Source organism: Lycorma delicatula, chromosome 4 (genome assembly GCF_047948215.1).
Source record: "Lycorma delicatula isolate Av1 chromosome 4, ASM4794821v1, whole genome shotgun sequence".
In the NCBI taxonomy this organism is placed as follows: Eukaryota; Metazoa; Arthropoda; class Insecta; order Hemiptera; family Fulgoridae; genus Lycorma; species Lycorma delicatula.
In genome coordinates, this window is record NC_134458.1 from 44,183,992 (window position 1) to 44,206,616 (window position 22,625).

At 29.5% G+C, this 22,625-nt stretch overlaps 1 protein-coding gene across 1 annotated transcript in view; it reads right to left on the reverse strand.

Moving 5' to 3' along the window:
- Nucleotides 1–22,625, reverse strand: part of Hr3 (nuclear hormone receptor 3 ROR-beta) — a 136,259-nt gene that overhangs the window by 11,488 nt on the left and 102,146 nt on the right. The window contains exons 6-8 of the mRNA XM_075361678.1: nt 9,380–9,519; nt 5,305–5,437; nt 1,068–1,292 (exon numbers count right to left, since the gene is read on the reverse strand). Coding sequence (XP_075217793.1) covers nt 1,068–1,292; nt 5,305–5,437; nt 9,380–9,519 — 498 coding nt within the window. The remainder of the gene's footprint in view (nt 1–1,067; nt 1,293–5,304; nt 5,438–9,379; nt 9,520–22,625) is intronic.

Consider the following 22,625-nt stretch of genomic DNA (forward strand, 5'->3'; position numbering starts at 1 on the left):
GCCAGAACAAAAAATCTGCCATCGTGGAAACAGCAGCAAAACTATTATCAAATGTATTTGACCAGAAATAAAACACAATAGAGAATAATTTCATTTTCTTGTAACAGTAATCTTTAATATTTAGAACTTTTTTTGTTAAACATCACTACTAAAGCCTGTTATGTTTTTTAGCCATATAGTTTGTGATGCTATAATTCTTTGGAATTATGTAAATAATTTCATTAGATTTATGTATATATATTTTTTTTTATAAAGCAATTGTATAGTTGATTTTACATTTTATTTATTCTCTTTAAATTATTCTCTTTAATTATAAGCTGATGGCCAATTTATGTTACTTATTATTATTTTTATTTTTTTAATGTAAACGATATATCTTGTAACATGGAAAAATTCTAAGATAAACCTGGACAAGTTTAAACCCAGAACCTTTTTGGACAGAAGTAATGATACTACCATTCTGCTATTCCGATAGTCCAGAATAACATAAAAAATCAATATATTAGTGTATTAAGAGGGTTCCAGCTATTCAAGGTTTTGTTTTTTTGCATTAATTAATTTTAGAAAATTGAATCAGCTCTGACCAACATTGGTAACCAATAACACGACTCTGTGTGCACCCTAGTATTTCACTGCAATTCATTCAACAAATAACTGTTCATAAAAACTGAAAGTATAATCATAGCTCTCCATGAAGGGAATATAAGCTGTAAAGTAAAACTTGTTTCAAGATCGTAGCAGCAGTTTGTATGTCTTAACAATCATCAAGATTAGGACAAAAAAATATGAACATACCTCAAACTTTGATTTTTTAAAGAGAATACTGTTTTTATGAAATAAAAAATAAAACTATTAAATTACTCAGACAATAAAATTGTAAAGTAAACAATTATTATATGTCTTCATCAAAAGATTTATTTCGACAACTGTTGAAATTTAATAATGTACAAACATCTTTTTTTCATCAGCTAGAATTAAATAAAGTCATCTAATTTAGTCATCTAACATCATCATAAAGTCATCTAATTAAGTCTAATTTAGTCATCTAACATGACTAAACTAAATACCTGCAGATAACAACACAACAGCAGAATAGAGTGCTAGTTCTGTTTCGGTCAGTTTTAATTCAGCGACACCTCTTGCCACTTCAAATGCTAATGTTACCAGTTTCATTTCATTTGTATCCGTTGTATAAAATGCATCTTGTGGCAGTAGAGTGTCAGCGTAGAGGACACAATTTTGACTCAGATCATAATATCTGCTCATTCTCAATATTGCCAGTTCAAAACTCCCTGAAATAAAAATATAATTAGAATTACAATAATTATGTTTTATACATATTCTAAATTATTCTACATAATAAATCTATAAGTCACCATTACAATTTATATATATATATATATATATATATATCAAAGACAAAAGTATAATGCAGTTTTCCACGAATGGTACAGAATTCAATAATGCTTCTTAGCTTATGCTTATTTTTTTCCATTTTAAGAGCACTTTCGAAAGTTTCCCTCATTGTCAGTTAATAAAAACTTTTAATATAAAGGTTTTTATAAAAAAGTTTAATATAAAACATTTCACTCAAAAGCGCTCTTAAAATGAAAAAACAATAAGCATAAGGTAAGAGGCATTATTAACTTCTGTATAATTAGTGGAAAACTGTGTTATACTTTTGTCTTTGACAATAAGTACAGAGGAAAATATGGACAAAAACAATAACAAAAAAAGTATTGATTTTACTAAGTTAAAATATATATATGTGTGTGTGTGTACACAATTTTATATATGATTCAGCTCATTATGATCACTGCTAAAATATCTATTTTTCCTGAAAGGAAGAAATGAAAACTATAGCTATTGAATAACACTTTCTTTTGCAACTGATTAAATAGTGATTGGAGTATTATAAGCTCCCAGAGTCCTTATCCCAGTAGTTAGAGCATCATACATGATCTTTCATTACTTTTACTGAAAAAGAGGAGTATTGAAATTTAGAGTAATAACCATTTTTTTTTTTTGTTTTTTTATTCTGAAGTCTTTTTTTGATGAGAATTATGTTTTTGTTTTTTTAATTTTAGTTTTTATTTCTTTGGTATTTTTTTATGTATGTTTCTGATCTGACTGTTTAGAAGAAGGTATGAAAATTAAAGAATTGTATTTTAAGATATTAAAAAAAGGGAAAATTTAAAACAAGAGGAAGAAAACAAGCGAGAAGAGACAGTTACAGTTTGTGATGATTACAACTTGATAGTGGAGGGAAGAATTTCAAGAAGGATAATGAAGGAAAAAGTACATAAGAAGAATGAAAAGGCAGATTGAATAAGTTGGTTTGGAATGAGTTGGAAGACAGGAGTGATGATAGGGAAATGTAAAGATGCCACTAAATAAAAAGGATTGGAAATAGTTTGCCGAGGACCTAATGCAATTGTCATAAAGGGAAAAGAGAAAGAAAGCATCATAAAATAGAAGAGTTATAAGAGACAAGAATAGCTTACTGTCAAAAGTTTCACTTGTGAATGAAAATATGAATAGCTTTTTTGCAAAAATATATTGTTTTTTTCATGGCTATTATTATTTAAGTAATATTTATGAATATGTCAATGAAAAGTTCAGTATTATTTAATGATGATTTTATCAAATATTTATCTTACAGACCCAAAAACTCTGTTTTATCATGAATTTTCTTCATCAATACTAGAGATCAAATACACAGGCCTACATACATGTATTATTACTTTTTTTATCAATTCTCATTTGTTTGTGTTTTCTGTCGCATTCATTATTAAACTAACCATTCAGTGTTCTATGGTTAGAATAACACATTACTTATATTCTTAAAGAATAGAATTTTATAATTTTTAAAATTTTACTGTGATCTAAGAGTTAAGCTACAGCTCATAAATTTGTAGAATATATAACACAAGATTACAAACAGCAGAAAGTTTTTGTTTGAAACATGTAACATATGAAACAGTAATAATTTACTGTGACCTCAAAATTCATGATTTTACTTAAAAATCATTGGATTGTATGACACATGATTAATAAAATGGCAAAAATTTGAAAGAGTAACATTAGAAAAGTAGGTTTTAATGTTTTAAAATAGTGATTTCTCTTGTAAATTTAGCATTCTGATGGATGATACATTTTTTTTTTTTAATTTGTTGGTGAAAAACTTCTACAAACCAAAAACTTTCATTTAACTCTTTGCTACTGATCTCTAAACATCTACTATTATTAAAATTTTAGTGTTCGAGTAATGTAGTTTGCCTTCTCTTCTCTCTTTCATTTCTAAAGAAGTAGGATTCTGTAAATAAATTATAATATTGCATGATAAACTATGAGCTATGAGCTGTCTTAATTTTTTAACATAATCTGTAGCTTAATTTTAGGGAATGACAGGGATTTCTTTGCTTTTTCCCATATAAATTTCTTCGACAATCAAATCGCATGATCAGAGAATTACATTTTATACCATGAAATGAATGATGTGGATTTGATAATAATGAACAGAAATCTCTGTATAGGTTAATAAGTATCGAAAATAATCAACCCATAAAGGTTGCCTATGTAGAGATTATTTTTTAATAGTAATTTCATTTAAAAAAAAAAAACTTTACAGTTTGTTTATTGTATTCAATATTCCATTTCAAATATATAGCTTTAATTCTGAAATCCAAAATTTTTGTGCTTTCTTTAAAAAAACTTGATCCATATGATTAGTTTAGGGTGGGGTCATTCTAAATGATAATAATATTACCCTGGTCAAAGACATTCCCACCCATTTCCTTACAATCTATTCCTTCTTCCTCAGACAAGTGCCGTTGGGGGTTGGATCAGCTGCCCTGGTTCTATCTAAGTTGTCATACTGGTAGGGCAGCTGTTTTTCTATTGGAGTTTAGTTGTATAACAACCTTGTTTCCAACCTGAAGGTTGAAAAAAAAGCCAAATTAATGCCTGGGGTGTCTACTATTTAATAAAAGACTCACTAATTCCTAACACTAATAATCAATCAATCAATCAGAGAAAGATAATAAAGTTTTCAAAATTTGTTTACTTTTAAGAATAATTGATTACCTTCAAACATAGTTAATTCAGGGAGGAAACCTTATTGTTATTTAAGGGTAGATGGAAGAAATATTGAGTGAGGGTTTGGGAAGTAAGATATTAAACTAATAATTAGGAAATGCTTATAAACAAAATTCTAGTGTGATGAACTATAAGTGGTTTTTCTTTGAGAAAGAATATTGCGATATGGCTAAAACAAATACTTACACACTTCATAAGAATAAAAGTTTAATTAACTTTATTATTCTAAAGGAAAGAGAGAGCAAAGAAGTCTAATGAAGCATTAGACTTATCATAAAAAATTTAATTTTTCAAGTTATAAACAAATTATTTTTCATTATTATGGGGATATAAAAGGCTAAAGCTAATTAAAATAAAAGCATGAAAATTAGTGCATTTTTTGAAAATGTTAAGTCTTTTTTTTTTTTAATTTCTGGTGATTCATTAGTAATACCAGCATTCAAAAATGTTTCTGAATTAAACTAATTAAAATAAAAAGTAAACAGGATAAATTGTTCTCTACCAAAAAACACATAAATGCTAAGTTTATATTATTTTTGTTTATTCTTTTTAATCAAAATAAAAACAAATTTAATTTCCATCCATCCATTATCATCTGACAAAGTACTATGAAGTTCACCTTAAATGAAGATATTTATCAGTGAACACCACTATAGGTTCACCACTGTAACCCCTATAGGTACTTCTGATGCTGTCAAAATATATTTTCTGTTTACATATCAGATCATTTTTATACATATTTGGAAAAAGAGTGTAATTGGAAAGTTACTCTTCAAAAGAAATGGCGTAACCAACTTGTAAAGGAGATGCAAATATATAGTGGCACTGAATTAAGAATTTTAGTGCAGCATAAGTGAACACCCATATCAATGGTGGCATGGATTATCTAGCCCATTAATAGCTTCACTGAGTAAAGGTTTAAAACTGCAACTTATCCTATTCATATGATGATGTTATAATCAAATTAATACATCGGTAGGTCACAAATTAAAAATGCCAGTAGCTAAAATATGATTTTTTTAATACCAAAATTAATCATAAAAAATATGTAATTAATTTTTTTAATACCAAAATTAAATTAATTACATATTTTTATACTTAACAATCTAACCCTATTATTCTTTTTATTTATTTATTTTTGTGTGATTGTCATATTTATTCATAGATAGAGCTCTATAAATGTACATTATAATCACATATACTTACCTGCTTTGAGAAGAACTATTTGATCATCTTGTGACAATTTCATAAAGCCAGGCACCATTTTGGCAAATTCAATGATTTGTTGAATTACTGTAGTCAACTTTTGAGCACATTCTAACCATAGTTCTTCATGTGCCTATAAAAGAAAATAGATTAGCACTGAAAACATGATTAATTAATAACACGCAAAATATCACATAATATGAAATAATGCATTTCCCTAAAAAACAACACAATATTACTCTCTTTTTACACCTGTATATCTCTTTTACTACCAAAACATAAGATGTCAAACATAACCTCGATGTCATAATTCATGAAAGATTTTCAAATTTTTACTTGTTATTCTAAAATGTTGATAGTATATTTTGGCCTTTTTGTCTCAGTAATAAAAGACAAGAAAATTGTCTTAAGTGCTGATTTTACATTACGTTAGAACAGAAACTGCTACAAATTTTACTCACATACATGAAAGTTGTATTAATAGCACTATCTATGTGAAATCACAGTGGGAATGAACCTTTCATTGCTTTCTTCTCTATTCTTTCATGAGAGTTACTATGGACTTTTGTGAATGTTTATTGTGAGCTTTTTGTAAATAGTCCTGAAATGAATTGGCCTGTGTTAGGAAACACATTCCTCTTGAATTCTGGTCAATATGTTGGATTCTAGTTTTTATTAGAGTCCAACACATTTTGCCAAATAAAGTATCAGCCAAATAAATTAAATAAACCAAAAAATATATGAAATAACTAAGAGAATGCTCAAGAACCATTTTTTAAATGTAAAAGGCTACATCTAAGCATGGATTTCAATTGTTAAATCCACCAGTAACTACAATGGAAAAAAAAAGTAAAGCAATTTTTCAAAAATTACCTTTATTTATAAAATACAAGAGAAACTGAAAAACAATACAAACATGTTGTGAGCTGTCTAATCACAAAAAAAGTTAGTTAAAATTTTAGTCTACACCACTTGAACTCTGCCTGATCTGACTACCACATAACTGTTTAACTTAACTTTATATTTTATAAATACATTTTTTTATTGGTCTGAAACAAAATCATAAAAAAAAATGTTGGAAATGAAAAACAAATTAACAAAAAGTGTATGTAGCCTTGGAAAAAATTTGATAACAGTGGAACTTACTAAATTAGGAAATGAAGAAACTTGACCACTTGAAAAAACTGTACGCAGAAATATAGAAAGAAGAGAACATCCCAGAAGGAAAACTGTATTGATACATCTGTTTCATATGAAAGGAGAGAGAGAACAAATGTTAATAAGAATAGAGATATTTCCCTTTTAAAATATATAAAGTTACTAAAAGTGTTATAAAGTTATACAGTGTTTGAGGGCTTTCCAAAACCCTCTAAGCAAGAACAGAAGAACATAAAGATAAACAATTTGGAGAATATTAAGGTGATTTTAGAAAGGGGCAAATCCTGCCTAGAACAGATCTTATACATAAAACCTATAAATAAAGACAGATGCTTGAGAGCAGAGAATATATAACAGTATCTGTAGATCTCAAAAAAGCATATGTTTCTATAGATCAGGAATTATTGACCCAAATTTTAAGTGAAATAGGAGTCAATGACAAAACTAAATACCAAATTAAGAAGACAATAACAAGCATTTTTTCAAAAACTAAATTTATAAGCGTAGTGTCAAATCCTTTTGAAATAGAAACTCTAGTGACAACAGTGCTCTGTCTCCAATTCTATTCAATTATTTTTATATAAAGCCATCAAAGAATGGAAAAAAATACTAAAAAACAATAAATTAGAAACAACTATATAAGGATGTAAAAAAAATAAACTGCAAGTAAATTGTTCTGAATTTGCTGAAGACCTTACAATAATTGCAAATAAATTTAATATACCTAAAATACAAATATAAATCTTAAAGAAAACAGCTGAAAGAACAGGTCTTCAAATATCCTATGAAAAAGTTGAATATATCAACATAAAAAAGTCTAAAAATTTAATAACAAGATGGGTGGTAAAATCAAAATAGTTGAAAAATTTAAATATATAGGAGAAATATTACAAATCAACCCTATAGAAAAACTAAATATGAAAAGTGAAGAAAATAAAATTGACTTAACATCAGTTGACTAAAAATATTTACAACTAAAAGTCGGTTACCTTTGTTACATTCTGTGAAAAATTTTGTTATTTGGGAAGTAGAATTACTAAAGATGGATGGAGCAGGAGTGATACATACTGAATAGCATAGGTGAAACGAGCCTTTAGTCAGAAATATAATTTGTTTACATCAAAAATTAATTTAAACGTCAAGAAAGTTTTTTGAAAGTATATGATTACCTTATATTGATTTAGCTTATATTATTAGCTTATTGATTAGCTTATATGATTAGCTTAATATGATTAGATTTTTTTTAAAGTATATGACGTAGCTTAATATGGAAGTGAAACTTGGACGATCAAAGTACCTGAGAAGAAAAGATTAGAAGCTTTTGAAATGTGGTGCTTTAGGAGAATGTTAAAAATCAGATGGATGGATAAAGTGACAAATGAAGAGGTGTTGTGGCAAATAAATGAAGAAAGAAGCATTTGGAAAAATATAGTTAAAAGAAGAGACAGACTTATAGGCCACATATTAAGGCATCCTGGAATAGTCACTTTAATATTGGAGGGACAGGTAGAAGGAAAAAATTGTGCAGGCAAGCAACGTTTGGAATATGTAAAAAAAATTGTTAGGGATGTAGGATGTAGGGGGTATACTGAAATGAAACGACTAGCACTAGATAGGAAATCTTGGAGAGCCGCATCAAACTAGTCAAATGACTGACAACAAAAAAAAAAAAAAAAAAAGAAGCGTACAGTGTATTATACAAAGAACAAATTTTTTAAACCTATTTTTAAAACTGCCCAGCAGATGTCAGAGTTATACAGTTTTAAAATAGACTACTGGTTAAAAAGAATCAGGAGGAGTTTAATCTCAATAAGTATGTTATTATATAACAAAGAAATTAAATATAAATTAATTTCAATAAATTTCCAGCACAACATAATTAATGGATCAACCTATTTCTATTTTGTAGTAATTTTATTTTAGGTGATAAAAAGAAGAGGAAATATTTATTTAATAAATCCAACTATGTAACACAGTAAAAATTAAAAATCTAAAAAGGTCACAAAAACCAAGAGATATCTCAAAAAACAGTCTTGATCCAAGTGATGATAGTATTCCCTCTGTCACTACTAACTCTTATTACCTTACAATGCATCATCAATTGTATATAAAAATTGAGATTTCATTGACTAAAAGGTAATTATTGAAGTACAATATAAATCTTCATACATTTTGTAATGAGATAAAGAAATTTAAAAAAAAATAATCGATAACTATTTAATAACTTTAAAAAGAATTCATATAATTGATAAAATACCATTGCATGAGATCATGATTCACAAGATCATATTTAAAAAAAAACCAAAATGAGTTTTTGCACTGAAAAAGTACTAAGGAATAAAAGCTTGTAGAATGTAAAATAACAGACAGTATTGATCTTGTACTGGTGTTAACAAAATAATCAGTTTTAAATCTGGAAAGATACACCAGCCACTGAAAAAATCTGCCAATTTGTCAATTTCAGGTGCTTGAAAGATGTGTTTTTCAAATTCACTGCTTGGCTCAAATAGAACCTACCAATGATTTTATTAAATATATTTTTTTTTTTTGGTTTTAGTCTTTTAATTCTAATTACAACATTTATAAGGACTAATTTGAAGGATATCCGGCATTGGGAACTGCTATGAATTAAAATATTAGGTATATGTATTTGTATTACAACCTAAGATCTGAAATGAACTAGTTATATTTTATCTACTCCAGAAAAAAAAATGCTTAAACCATTCTGCTCATAAAATTAAAAACTTGTTTAAATGGAAGGATAAAAAAAAACTAAAGTAAATTTTTAAAATTTATAACATACCATATTAATGAACCTGACCTATTTGATAACATAGTTGTGAGCCACAATCTTTTTAAATCAGACTGCTTTATTAAATTTAAAACATAAAACATAACAAAAGTGTTTTAAACTTACCATATTTTTGTAATAAATAAGTTTTGAGAGATCTTGAGGCTTCCTAAACATGCTGTGTATATGCTCCAAAGAATACAGGCATGTCCTCGCATGGGCGTCTGCAATAGTTTTACTCAGAAGCTCTGAAATCTGTGTTGGATCTAAACATACAAAGATCATACAAAATTACAATTTATGTCTATAATATAAAGTAGTTTATAATTCACTATCTAAAATGTACCTAAATTACATAAGGTACCGTCCCTAAGACACATGAGATCACAAAAACCACCACTCATCAATTTGAATGGTGTGATCGTGCATAATTCTAAATCTACTTATTTCCATTATGAAATATTATGAAGTGCATCCAATATGAGGAAAAAATGAACTGTGATGAAATATACTTGGGAAATGTTGTGCCAATAAAATTATATGACTAATTTTAGAGTAAAATTTTAGATATAATCTAGTTTGATTTATAACTGGTATTAGAAATTCAACAGTAGTCAAAGAACTCCAGAAAAATAATCATCTGTTTGGGCTTACTTAAAATAAAAATATAAATAATAATGACAAACTAAACAAACATAGTCTGTAAGTGCAAATCCTGGAAATTATTAAAATATAGCAGTCAGAAAATGACTGATATCAAATTAACAAAAAAATTTCTATAAATACAGTTCTGTCTGTAAATGACAAAGTTATGATTGAAGAGTAAAAGATATCCATAAAAGACCAAATTTTTGCAAGAAAGGCAATTTAAATTGTCAGTCTAAAAACCAAAATACAATTGTTTTGATGCAAGGATGCTGCAAAGGCAAAGGTTGTAACTAATGTGGAGAGAGTAGATGATTTTAATAAGTTGAGCAGATAAATATGAGTCCTAATCAATAAAAAAATACTTAGCTAAAGCAGTAAACTGTCATGGTCTTCACATCATTGCTATATTAAAGCAAGGCATGGGTATACAGTAAAACGAGATAAATCATGCAAAAAGAGGTTTTTAAGATAGGTTAACAGATATCCCAAACTTGATTACTTGAGAAATAGACAGAGTGATTTGGGAGTAACTAATATACATTAGAAAATACTTAGATACTAAGAGAGACAGAAGACCACTTGGAAGAGCCTAGATCACTTTATTCATAAACGACTATTAACTACTGATCTCAGAAAGAGTTTAGAAAAAACTAACACACACTTGGAAAAAAGTAGCAATGATGGAACAGGACAAAGAACTAACTCATGAACAGAAGAATAAATTAAAGAAAGGGTAAAACACACAATGATTTGTAGTAAAGTCTCAGCAAAATAGATTCCAGTATTTATGCTTGGAAATCCTCCTTGCACAGAACTCTATTTCTGCATATTCTATTACTATTATAATCATCTTTTTTTAATCAAAAAGGAGCTTTCTATCATGACTTGCAGTTGAGATATCAATGATAAAGTAAGTATAACAAGAAACCATAAAACAATTTCTATTAGTAATTTCTAATATAACATTAAAGAGATTAATCGATATTTTGTAAGAGGAATAGCTTACTTAAAAATACTTTACATTTCTGTGAAGTCGAGAAATAAATCTGTTAAATCTCTGGTAAGATTTAACTAAATTTTTTAAATAAACGTATGAGTGTTATGACAAAATCAATAAAACTCTAGGTCCAGGATGAGATGGCAAATTGCATCCTTTACAAACTAATGATTATAATGCCTGAACATTTCAGAGAATATCATCTAAATAAGTGCATGAATTAAAGATAAACTACCAGTAGTCAAAGCTAAATAAACTATTTCCCTTATATCACTGAAGTTAATAAATATTGGATGAAAGTTTCCCTGCATATTTTGGCTTTTACTATGAATAATGACCATGGTATCAATGCTGATAGTCAAAAAGTGCACAATTCACAAAATTAAAAAAATAATTTAAAATCATTACAACTAACATTATTTTGCATGCAGTTACAATATTTTCACAAAACAGAATGAGGAACAAATATTTTGTGCCAACAAATAATATAAGCCTCAGTAAACTATGACAAAGAAGGTTAATAAAAATTAATATCTTTATTAAAAAAACAAACAAAAAAACATTAAAATAATGGATATGTATTAGTAAAAACCTATATAAATACATTTTACAGAAATTATTTCACATATAGGCCAAATAACCACTTAATACATAAAACTGAACAGTTGGTAATGATAACAGTAGAATTTTATGCCTATTTATAGTTTGTTGTATGAAATGAAATATTCTGGTTTCAAATATCTAGATAAATAAACTAATATTCTGAATGACTGTACAAATGTATAGACATTCAGAAAAGAGTACTCAAGTATACTTACTGTTCACTTTTTCTAAGAAAAGAAACCTCAAAAAAAAAAATTGTATACCCAGTATTTAATTTTATTAAAACAAATATTAATTTAATTTTAAGTTACCTTTTCTTGCTTATTACTGCTGCTATACAGTTATACAGTTAAAACACATGTCATTTTTCAACACAAAACATTGTGAAACAAACTATATAATGAATAACATTCTATAGAATTAACATGAAGACAGAATATAGACCAACAGAATAAAAATAAATCAAAAAACCTAATAGATATACAATACAAAACTCACCAACTGAAAACCATTTTTTAATCCTTAAATCATCTTCACTTTATTTTTTATTTAAAAATTTGATGTTTAAATTATTATTATTAATGAAGTAATCATATTTAAAGTAAAGAAATAAAATAAAATATTGAATTTTTTTTTATTGATCATTTCTGCATCTGATGATAGATCGAGCACTATAAAATTTTCTTCCTTTACTTTTTTGGCAAGGTATTGCCTATGTGGCCTATATGTCAAAGGTCGTATAGAAATCTCAGGGAATTTTCACAGACATGAAATACCTGCCAGCTGAATGAAAACTATAACATCACTGTTAGTGCAAGAACAGGAGGAAGGTAGAACTCCAAGTCACTCAAGCTTGCAGTATGCATGAGCTGTGGGGTCATCAACATAAGATGATGTTCAGCCCATAGAAGACCACGATGATGCTCCTCAAAGGACATTTGACAGTGAGTCGGCAAGTTTGAGTTTCAATGTCAGCCCAGCTTATCAAGTATGTTCAGGTTTGAAAGTACTTCTGGATATTCCTTGACGAGAAATTGCAATTTAAGAAGCAATTTCAATACATCACAGAGAAGGCCTGTGGTGTCTTCTTTGGTATTCGATGTGTGGTCAATCCTGATTGGGGTCTTAACTTTAAGACCATGAGTGTCCTGTACAAGGGTGTATGCAAGATTATTATGCTATATGCACCGTCTGTTTGGATAAACAAGTTAAAATATAAAAGCTATTGGGACATATTATTGAGGGCTCAACAACTTCTATTGTTAACAGTGACAGGTGGTTACCGTACTATTTCAAGGGAGACAATCTTGATGATTGCAGGCATGAAACTGATAGCTTTGATTGCGTTTGAGAAGCAACAGTGTTATGTTGCTAAGAAGTCCAGTGAGTTGACTTCAGATAAAATTAGACAGATTGAACAACATGGCAATGCCTTGTGGCAGGCTAGGTGGAATGAGACAGAGGGTGGGTGTTAAACGCATAATCTCTTTCCAAATGTTCTTGGTTTGCAGTACTCCTCTTGGATACACCCTAATAAATATGTGATGCAATTTCTTTCCGGCCATGGCGCTTTCAGGGACAGACTGCAGAAACTTGGTCTGGTTGGTTCTGGGATGTGTCCTTGGTGTGGACAACTGGATGATGCTTACCATGTCCTTTATGAATGCACAAAGTATGAGTTGATGTGCACGGAGACCATCTGTCAGCTTGATCTTCTCGGGTCAGTTTTGGATCTCCGCGTAAACTGAAGAAACTGGGCGGAATGGGCAAATGTGGAGAATTTTATAACCTATTTAGCAAACCTAACTTGCTGACCTCACTTATACCTATTCGGGTAGGTAATTCAGTTTCTTCGTTGTCGTTATAGTTTAGTCCATTCAGTCTTGTTTAAGACTTGATTGATGTGTTTTGTTTGAGATCTCCATAGGTATTATTACACTGATGGGAATGTTGCTTGTGGCATTCACATTGGTGGTATCCTGGCTGAGGCGGACTGAAATATGTCATATGCCAAAGTTTTGAAGACGACCACCAGTAAACCCTATAAGGGCTAGGTACGGAAGAAGCGGTGGAGGGTGTCTTTCCCTATGGCATCAGGATGTTAGTGCAAGAAACTAATTTTACACAATTAGTTACAACTCATAAAATTAGCAAACCAAAAAATTCACCCCTACTAATTAAGTATATAAATAAAGAGGAGGAAAAAATGTAAGTATAACAATTACTTATTAATTATGAGGAGAAACAATTTTTGTCAAGTGTTTGTTTTGTTAGACTGTTATATAATATTGTGAACTTTACTTGTTGTTTTGAAAGCAAGACAAACATACATTAAACTTTCTTGGTTTAGAAGTATGTTAGTTTCCAAGAAGTGGAAAATCTTGGCTTGATAATAATATTTTTATCTTTGAACTACAAAAAAAGCCTACATATATAACTAACTTTAATTCACATGTCAAATGAGCAACCACCTTTTTTATAAATGTAAATATATGTATGTAAAATTGTCAAAATCCTTCTGTTCAATCTTATCAATGCTCTTTATTGCATAGAATTAAAACAATTAAATATTTTAGAAGTTATATTTGATTTACATGTCAAATGGAATCATTTTGTTGATTACCTTTGATCAAAATTAAAACGTTTAGTATTTCAATTTTATAAACTCAATAAAATTACAGATATTGACTGTACTGCACATATAAATGAAAAATCCTGATATTCACCTCCTCATGATAAAGAGGGGGCAATGATTTATTTATTAAGAATTGCTAGTATATACAAGCAGCGAATAAATGAAGAGACTGAGTTACTCTTGATGTAAGTAGTTTTCTCATTACAAGGGCCAATGGCCTCCTTGAGGGAAGATAACAGGGCACTCTACAGCCCTGGGGTAAGAAACTGTCCCCAAAAGTGGAGGAACTTCTTCAGGAAGTCAATGGTATTGGAATGCAGAAGGCAATGGAAAATCACTGTATTAAAGCTGTGTGTTAATTCCTTGTTGGCTTCTTCTGTTGTTGTTAAATGCAAGTTGGCTTCTTCTGATAAATGTTCGGGAGTTCAAAGAACTTCTCATTTCGATCTCCAGGAGAAGTTACAAAAGAAGCTGAGAGAACTGATTGCATATAGGGACTTGGAATGTAAAGAATTTGTTACAGAATGAAAAGTTAAAGAATCTAAGATGGAAATGAAGATAAATAAAATTAATATACTAGGACTGAGTGAAGTAAGGTGGGAAGGAAAGGGTGAAAGAAAAGTGAAGAAGTTACCATAATCTATTCTGGAAGAAAGAAAGAAAAAATAGAGGGGCAATAATTATGAGGAATGAAGAAGTAGAACAGGTGCAGAAAGTATGTTATATAAATGATAGATTAATATCATTAAGGAATGGGATGTCACCAAAAATCTAGTTACAGAGAAGCATGTATGCCAACATTGAATTGTGAACAAGATATTAAAGAGATGTGTGAAAGAAAGTATTGAAGAATGAAATAGAATTGGAAAAGGATGGCTGTAAGGTACTGACGGGAGACTGGAATTGCGTAGTCGGAGAAGCTGCAGAAGGAAGTGTGGTAGGAAAATTTGGCTAGTGGTAAGGAATAGAAGGTGGAACAGATTAATAGAATTTTGGCAAGTGAAAAGATTATCTATAGCCAATATTTGGTTTAAAAATCATAAAAGGAGGAAAAATGTATAGGTATCACCTAGGGAAAAATCTTGCTATGTTGCTTAAATGAGGAAGCAGTGGAAAAAATAGTTGAACTATTACCAGTTTAGAAACTGGTACAGAACACAGACCAATAAGTTTAATAGCTCATGCCGCTAAAATATTGTTAAGACCATATAAAATATTGTTAGGGCCTTATCTTAGTAGATGAAAGGCATAGGAATACTGTTAAGAAACCCAAGGGATTACCAGGTGCAGATATCAGTAATGTTCATGTGATACTTGTGATGAAAATGAAATAGCTGTAAAAAAGGTAAAGAAAGTGAAAGTAGTTAAGAAATGGAAAGGGAAGTTGAAGAAACTGAATGAGGAACAATGGGAGAAAAACCAGCTAAGGCAATTAAAGAAAGCAAAAAGGAAAATGAAAACAATGAAGAGATCTAGATGAGAGTAAAAAATTTCACAGTATAAACAACAAAGGGATAAGTAGGCTATTATGAGGTAAATACAGCTAAGAAACCATGGACAATAACCATGTAATAATAAAAATGCTAAACAAATTGTAAGAAAGAAGGTGCTGTACGAATAAGGCAGGAAAAAATGAAAAAACCCACCGGGTTGGTCTAGTAGTGAACGCGTCTTCCCAAATCAGCTGATTTAGAAGTAGAGAGTTCCAGCGTTCAAGTCCTAGTAAAGTCAGTTATTTTTACGCGGACTTGAATACTAGATCGTGGATATCGGTGTTCTTTGGTGGTTGGGTTTCAATTAACCACACATCTCAGAAATGGTCGAACTGAGAATGTACAAGACTACACTTCATTCACACTCATACATATCATCCTCATTCATCCTCTGAAGTATTATCTGAACGGTAGTTACCGGAGGCTAAACAGGAAAAAGAAAAAAAAGGAGAAAATGAAAAACTGATGCAACACAAATTAAATAATGAGTTAAAGAGGGAAATAAAAAAAGCTAGGGAAAAATTGATGAAAGAAGAATGCTATGATATTGAGGATCTAGAAAAGAAAGGGCAGTATGATGTGATTTATAGGAAGGTGAAGAGGATGGGATAAATGGAAAGAGAATAGTAACATGAGAAAGATTGAGGATAAGGATGGTAAAATGAGAAGAAATAAGTAAGAGAAAGATGGAAGGAATGTCTGGAGGACTTGTATATAACAAGAGAGAAACCTGAAGAACTAAACATAAATAAGGCATGGGAGGTAGCTGAAGAGGATAAAGGATCATCAATATTAAAAAGTGAAGAACAGAAAGCAATTAAAGGAATGAAGAATAAAAACATCAATTGCAATAGATGAACTTTCCTAGAAATTTATAAATGCTTAAATGAGAAAGGAGTGGAAAAAATAGTTGAACTATTACCAGTTTAGAAACTGGTACAGAACACAGACCAATAAGTTTAGCTCATGCCATTAAAATATTGTTAAGAGTCCTAAACAGGAAACTGGTAAGAATAATGGAGAGAATCCAGGAGAGGAACAGTTTAGCTTCAGGAAAGGGAAAAGAACCAGACTAGCCACTGGATTACTAAGGATGGTTGGAGTGATGTATTTAAAAAGAGGAAAAGGAATGAGTCTGCGTTTCATAGATTTAGAGAAGGCATTTGATGGACTCAATTGGGAGAAAATGATGGAGATTTTTAAATAGAAAAAATAGTAGAATGGATAAACAGAAGGTTAATTAAAGAATTATAAATGAGACAAACAGCAGGAATGAAAATAAGTAAGAATATGACTGACTGAGTGGGTCTAGGTCTAGTGTTAGGCAAGGATGCTGCCTCTCATTGATACTGTTCAACATTTACATTGAAGATATGATAAGGAATATATTAAAAGAAAGAAAAGAAAAAGTAAGTATTGGAGGATAGGAAATAAAAGGTTTGTTGATGTGGTAATTCTAGCTGATGGCACAGATGTACTTCAAAGATTGGTAACAGCCTTGGAGGAAGGAATGAGAGTATGTTATAAAAATAAATATAGGGAAAACTAAAGTAATGTAAGTAAACCACAAAGAGGATTTAGTGCTATGGATAAGTGAAGAAAGAATAGAAAAAGTAAAAAAAATCACAGATATGTGGGGACTATGGTGATAGACATCTGGAAGAGAAAAACTGAAAAAAAAGGAAGGATAGCAATGAAAAGGGAAGTTTTCAGTAAACATAGGAAACCTCTATGTAGCAGAAGTCTTGTCTTAGAGTTAAGGAAGAGGTTAGTCAAATACATATAGGCCGTCTTGTTGTATGGAAATAAAGTATAAATAACGCAGAAGAGGAAGACTGGATTTTGGATGTGGGTATGAAGAAGGATGAAGAAAGTAAGATGGATGAATAAAGTGAGGAATGAGGAAGTAATAAACATGATTAAAGAAGAAAGAACACCTATGTGGGAAGTACACAAAAGAAGAGGTAATTGGTTTGAACATGTGGATAGAGGAAATGAGATCTTAACAACTGCATTGGAAGAGTCAGCAAAAAGGGAATGGAAAGGTGGATGAAGTTAATAGATGAGGTGAAGATTGTAAACTAAAAGAAGATGAAGGAGAAGACTTGGGACAGAAATGGATAGAGACAACAGTGACATAAGAGACCTACCGCCAGGCAGAACACCAAATGATGATTATGGGTGGTGTAATATTGTAATGCTTAAAGACCATAATGTAATAGGGTTGTAATCCTTTTGTATTATAACATTGTTGTATTGTAAATGTAGTATTTATACTTTATTATTGTAATTATATAATAGTATAATTATATACTCTAGTATGGCAGTGATAAATATTTTTAGTATTGTAATATTATAGTACATGTAAAATATTAATATTATAATACTACAAAATTGTAATTGTAGATTGCTGTAGTTTAGTATTCTAATTTATTTGTGTAATAGGATGCGATACTGCATTCTATTTTAATATAGCAATTATGTTTTATATAATTAGACTAATTAAACATTAATGTCATGTAATTATAAATCTAATAAAAAATTAGTAATAAATTATTATAATTCAGAAATCTAATGATTTCAGTAGATTAGCGATTTGCAAAGAATATAATGGTAATGGTACAATCTCATTGAAGCAACCACTGGTGTTGAGGTTTTCGCTTCTGTTAATGGTGTTAACGTAAAAATAAAAGTATTTTTACATGTCATTATAACAAATTATTTTTTTTTTATCTTTTGTATCTGTGTTTATATTTTGGCAAAAAAATAAACGAACAGTTCCTGACAAATCCACACACCTTTTTAAATGAATGATTGGGCAGATTGATTCAAATAAATTTTTAGAAGTTAGATTTTATAATATTAATCACTTTATATATTTCTCTGGGATACTTCTGAGTACAGTTTTAGACATAATTTCTACCTTCTCAGAGAAGAATGTAATAAAAATAATGAGAACATTAAATAAAAATGATAAAATAGGAAATGGTATAGAAATAATGACAAACCTGCAAGTTGAACTACTGATCAAAATTGGTGATTTTCATCCTAAAATGTGTGATGGAAATTAAACTCACCTCCATGAGAGTTCCCATCCATTGAAATGGAAAAAAGATTCTCTAAACCCCTTTTTATGAACTGCCTAGTGAAAAATAAATTTTTTTTAGACTTTTAGCACTATTAAGCTCCAAAATGCTAACTCTTGTTTGCCAACCTAATTTTCAGTGCATAAGAATTATTAGACCACCATAATCATCAATGCGATCATGTTTAATTGAGCATATTGAGCAACAATCAATTTTAAATTAGGATGCAACTAGGACATTTGAGTAATTACAATCTTACAAATGTCAATCTTATCAGTGTTCTGCTGGTTGAGGAAATAGAATATTCACCCCACTTGGAGATAATGCAATGAGTATTTCACAGTAAACTATTATGTTTAAAATATGCTAAAAATATAAATAAGATAATTAAGTGAAAATATATTTATAAAAAACTAAAAAATACAGTTTCATTAGGCTCTGAGATGTTGACATTGCGTGATGGATGAATAAATGCTAGCTAGATATACTTTTTCAACTTCTTTTAAATCAGATATAAGATAGACTCCTGGGGTACTGTATAAAAAGACTTGATAAGTCCAAAGACTTATTATCAACTTATTACTTATGGAATTATAATGATGATTTATAGAGAGTCAAGCAGCATTTCCTCTGAATACAGTGGTGTGGTGTTAGGCCTACCGACAGATTGATGGAGTGTTTCACTCCACATAGGAAAAACATATTTTTCATTATTTATCCTATACTCAAACAATAGTTAATTACACTTTTTGAAATTGCACCTCTTAAAAAAGAATTTTAACTCATGCTCTTTAGCACAGTAATGGCATTTTGTTTTGCCCTGAGATGACTTGGCTATATAGCATATGCATTTTTAACACTCCAGAAAAGGTTGGGTGCAATAACTTGCTAGGTCATGGGCAAGACAGTGAACGTTTATTTCTATTTTTGTTTTAGCCTCTGGAACCACCATAAGGTATTACTTCAGAGGATGAATGAGGATGATATGTATGATTGATTGTAAATGAAGTGTAGTCTTGTACAGTCTCAGGTCAACTGTTCTTGAGATGTGTGGTTAATTAAAACCCAACCACCAAAGAACACCGGTATCCATGATATAGTATTCATATCCATATAAAAACAACTGGCTTTACTAGGATTTGAACCTTAGAACTCTCGACTTTGAAATCAGCCGATTTGTGATGACGAGTTCACTAGACCAACCAGTGGGTTAAGATAGTGAACTATCCCAGTTTATCCTGATGGGTAGGGCTTCCTTCTCATCTCACACCCATTTTCCTTATCCTTGATTTTTTATTATTAGTTCACCCATCACTAGTTCTGCAGGTGTAGATCAGACCCTGCTAGATTTTGCATAATGTGGAAGCTGGGATCTTGATGTTAGAGGTAGTGCTTTTTTGGTGTCATCTGGTAGAGGCTGCCTGTGAATTGATCATACACTCTTGTTTCCTGTCCTTGTGACTGCACAATCAACCTGTTGGCTGATGTACCTTTAGGATAAAGCTCTTTTTTTCCTGTTTAGCCTCCAGTAACTACCGTTTAGATAATTCTTCAGAGGATGAATGAGGATGATATGTATGAGTGTAAATGAAGTGTAGTCATATACATTCTCAGTTTGACCGTTCCTGAGATGTGTGGTTAATTGAAACCCAACCATCAAAGAACACCGGTATCCACGATCTAGTATTCAAATCCATGTAAATATAACTGGCTTTACTAGGACTTGAACGCTGTAACTTTCGACTTTCCAAATCAGCTGATTTGGGAAGATGCGTTAACCACTAGACCAAACCGATGGGTTAGGATAAAGCTAGACCTCCTAATCTTAACTGAGTACCTACTAAAATTTTATTACGTAAGTCTCAGAGCTCAGAATGTAAAATAATTCTAGCCAACATAACAGTTTGTTCTGCTCATAAACCTTTTGATGGTTTATTATTTTATGTGACTGAAATTTAGAAATCTAATTTTTTCTAACTTTTCTAATCTATTACCTTTATTATCATTATTGTTGACTATCTCAAAACTGTTTTCTACATGTTAGTTCGTGTTTGCTAAAAATGAGATATTCTGCCACTTCAGGCAATTTCAACACTAGGATGATCTTTCTTTCACTCTAATATGTTCTGAGAAAAGTTAAATTTATTATTTGTATAGCTGTATGTTATGTACTTTTATTTATTATTTTTTTTTTTACTATTATTTTTTAACTTGTATATCACTTTATTGATTTTTTACTAAATATTTTATTTAACTTTGAGTTAAATGTTGTTTTAATAAAGTTATTTTATTCATACATTAGTTTTTTCTGTACAGTTTGTGTCATTCTCATTTTGATTTTTTTTTTTAATTCTTTACTTTTTTCTGGTTTATTGTTTAGTTGATTATTTTCTGTTAATTTTTTTCTAATATATACCCATGTTCTGTTATAATCATATGTTATAGAAAGAGTTCACCTGTTTTAAACATGGATGACTGGAATTTTTATGATTAGTTATGTTTTTGCTTGTAGGTTTATGATAAACACCAATATCAACATCATTATTACTTTTATAGTTTATTATTATTTTTTTTTTAACAAAAGTAATGATAATTTTTTTTTTTTAAATGTAATTTTTTTATTTAAAGAGTTCATAGTTCCATTTCTTCATTTTGTAATGTGTCATTATTTATTTAATAAATTTAATTTTCCTTTTCTTTAAATTAGTTATTATTAATGTACTAATAATGTAGTAAGTTACAATTAAAATTGAAGATGATTAAACACTGAAAGTAAGATAATAAATTCTTTCACTTAGTGAGCTTTATTTTATATATATATATGTGTATATGTGTGTGTGTGCATGGAATGCACGTTAATTTGGTTACCGTGTAAAAAAAACCCATAAAAGTAAAAACTTAAAATAACGGAAATTAATTATTTGCTATTAAGTCGACAAAATGATGCCACGTTAAACATGTCTGGGTACTTAATATGTTTTTATGTTATTCTCCAAATAATGATGAGTAAAAATAGTGTATATATCACATTTCAGTTTAATTTGGTCACCGCTAAAGTGGAAACAAATGGAATATGTTATTCTAGACATACCAGTTTCTAAGGTAAATATCTAGAACTGATCTTCAATTTTTTTTATTATCTAGTTCTTATTATGATAAAATTTGCAGTATATAGTTTAAATACCATGTTCATAAATCATTTTCTCCCAAATTTTCTGCTCTAATCTAATTTTAATTTTTATCTATCCTATGTTTTTTAACTGAAATAGAATCGCATAAAAAATACATTAACTAACACAACATAAATTTTACACAGTTCGAAAAAACAAAGTCCTTACACATATTTATTGTATGCATATTGCTTCCATTGACCACGTAGTAAAAAAAATAATAAATCATGATTACAATTCTTAATATAAATGATCATCTAAATCACTTCATGATACCAGTAAAAACTTTAAGCCAATGGAAGTATTTTTTATTTTCAGTATCATTGTCACTAATTAAAATATTACCAATAGTTCATATTATATTTTATCCACATTAGATAATAATAAACAACAACATTATAATCAAATAATAAATAAACCTTTTAGATTATACAGTGACAGTGTTGTAATTTACCTTTGAAATTGCAAATATTGTCGTGCATAAAAATATAACCACAAATAAGAACAGTAAAAATAAATTATAAAAGAATTGGCAAACAAAATTTCTTTAAGCACATAGGTGAATGAAAAAGTAAACTATAAAAGAATGTGCAAACAGAAATAAACAATCACATGACATCTAAGGTAAAAGTATTTCGCTAGTTTTCAATTAGAACTATCTCCATAAAAACCACTGAAAAGTTATTGATGTAACTTAAGTGCTGAGTCCAACCAAAAAAAACTGACTTGTTGCATCTAGA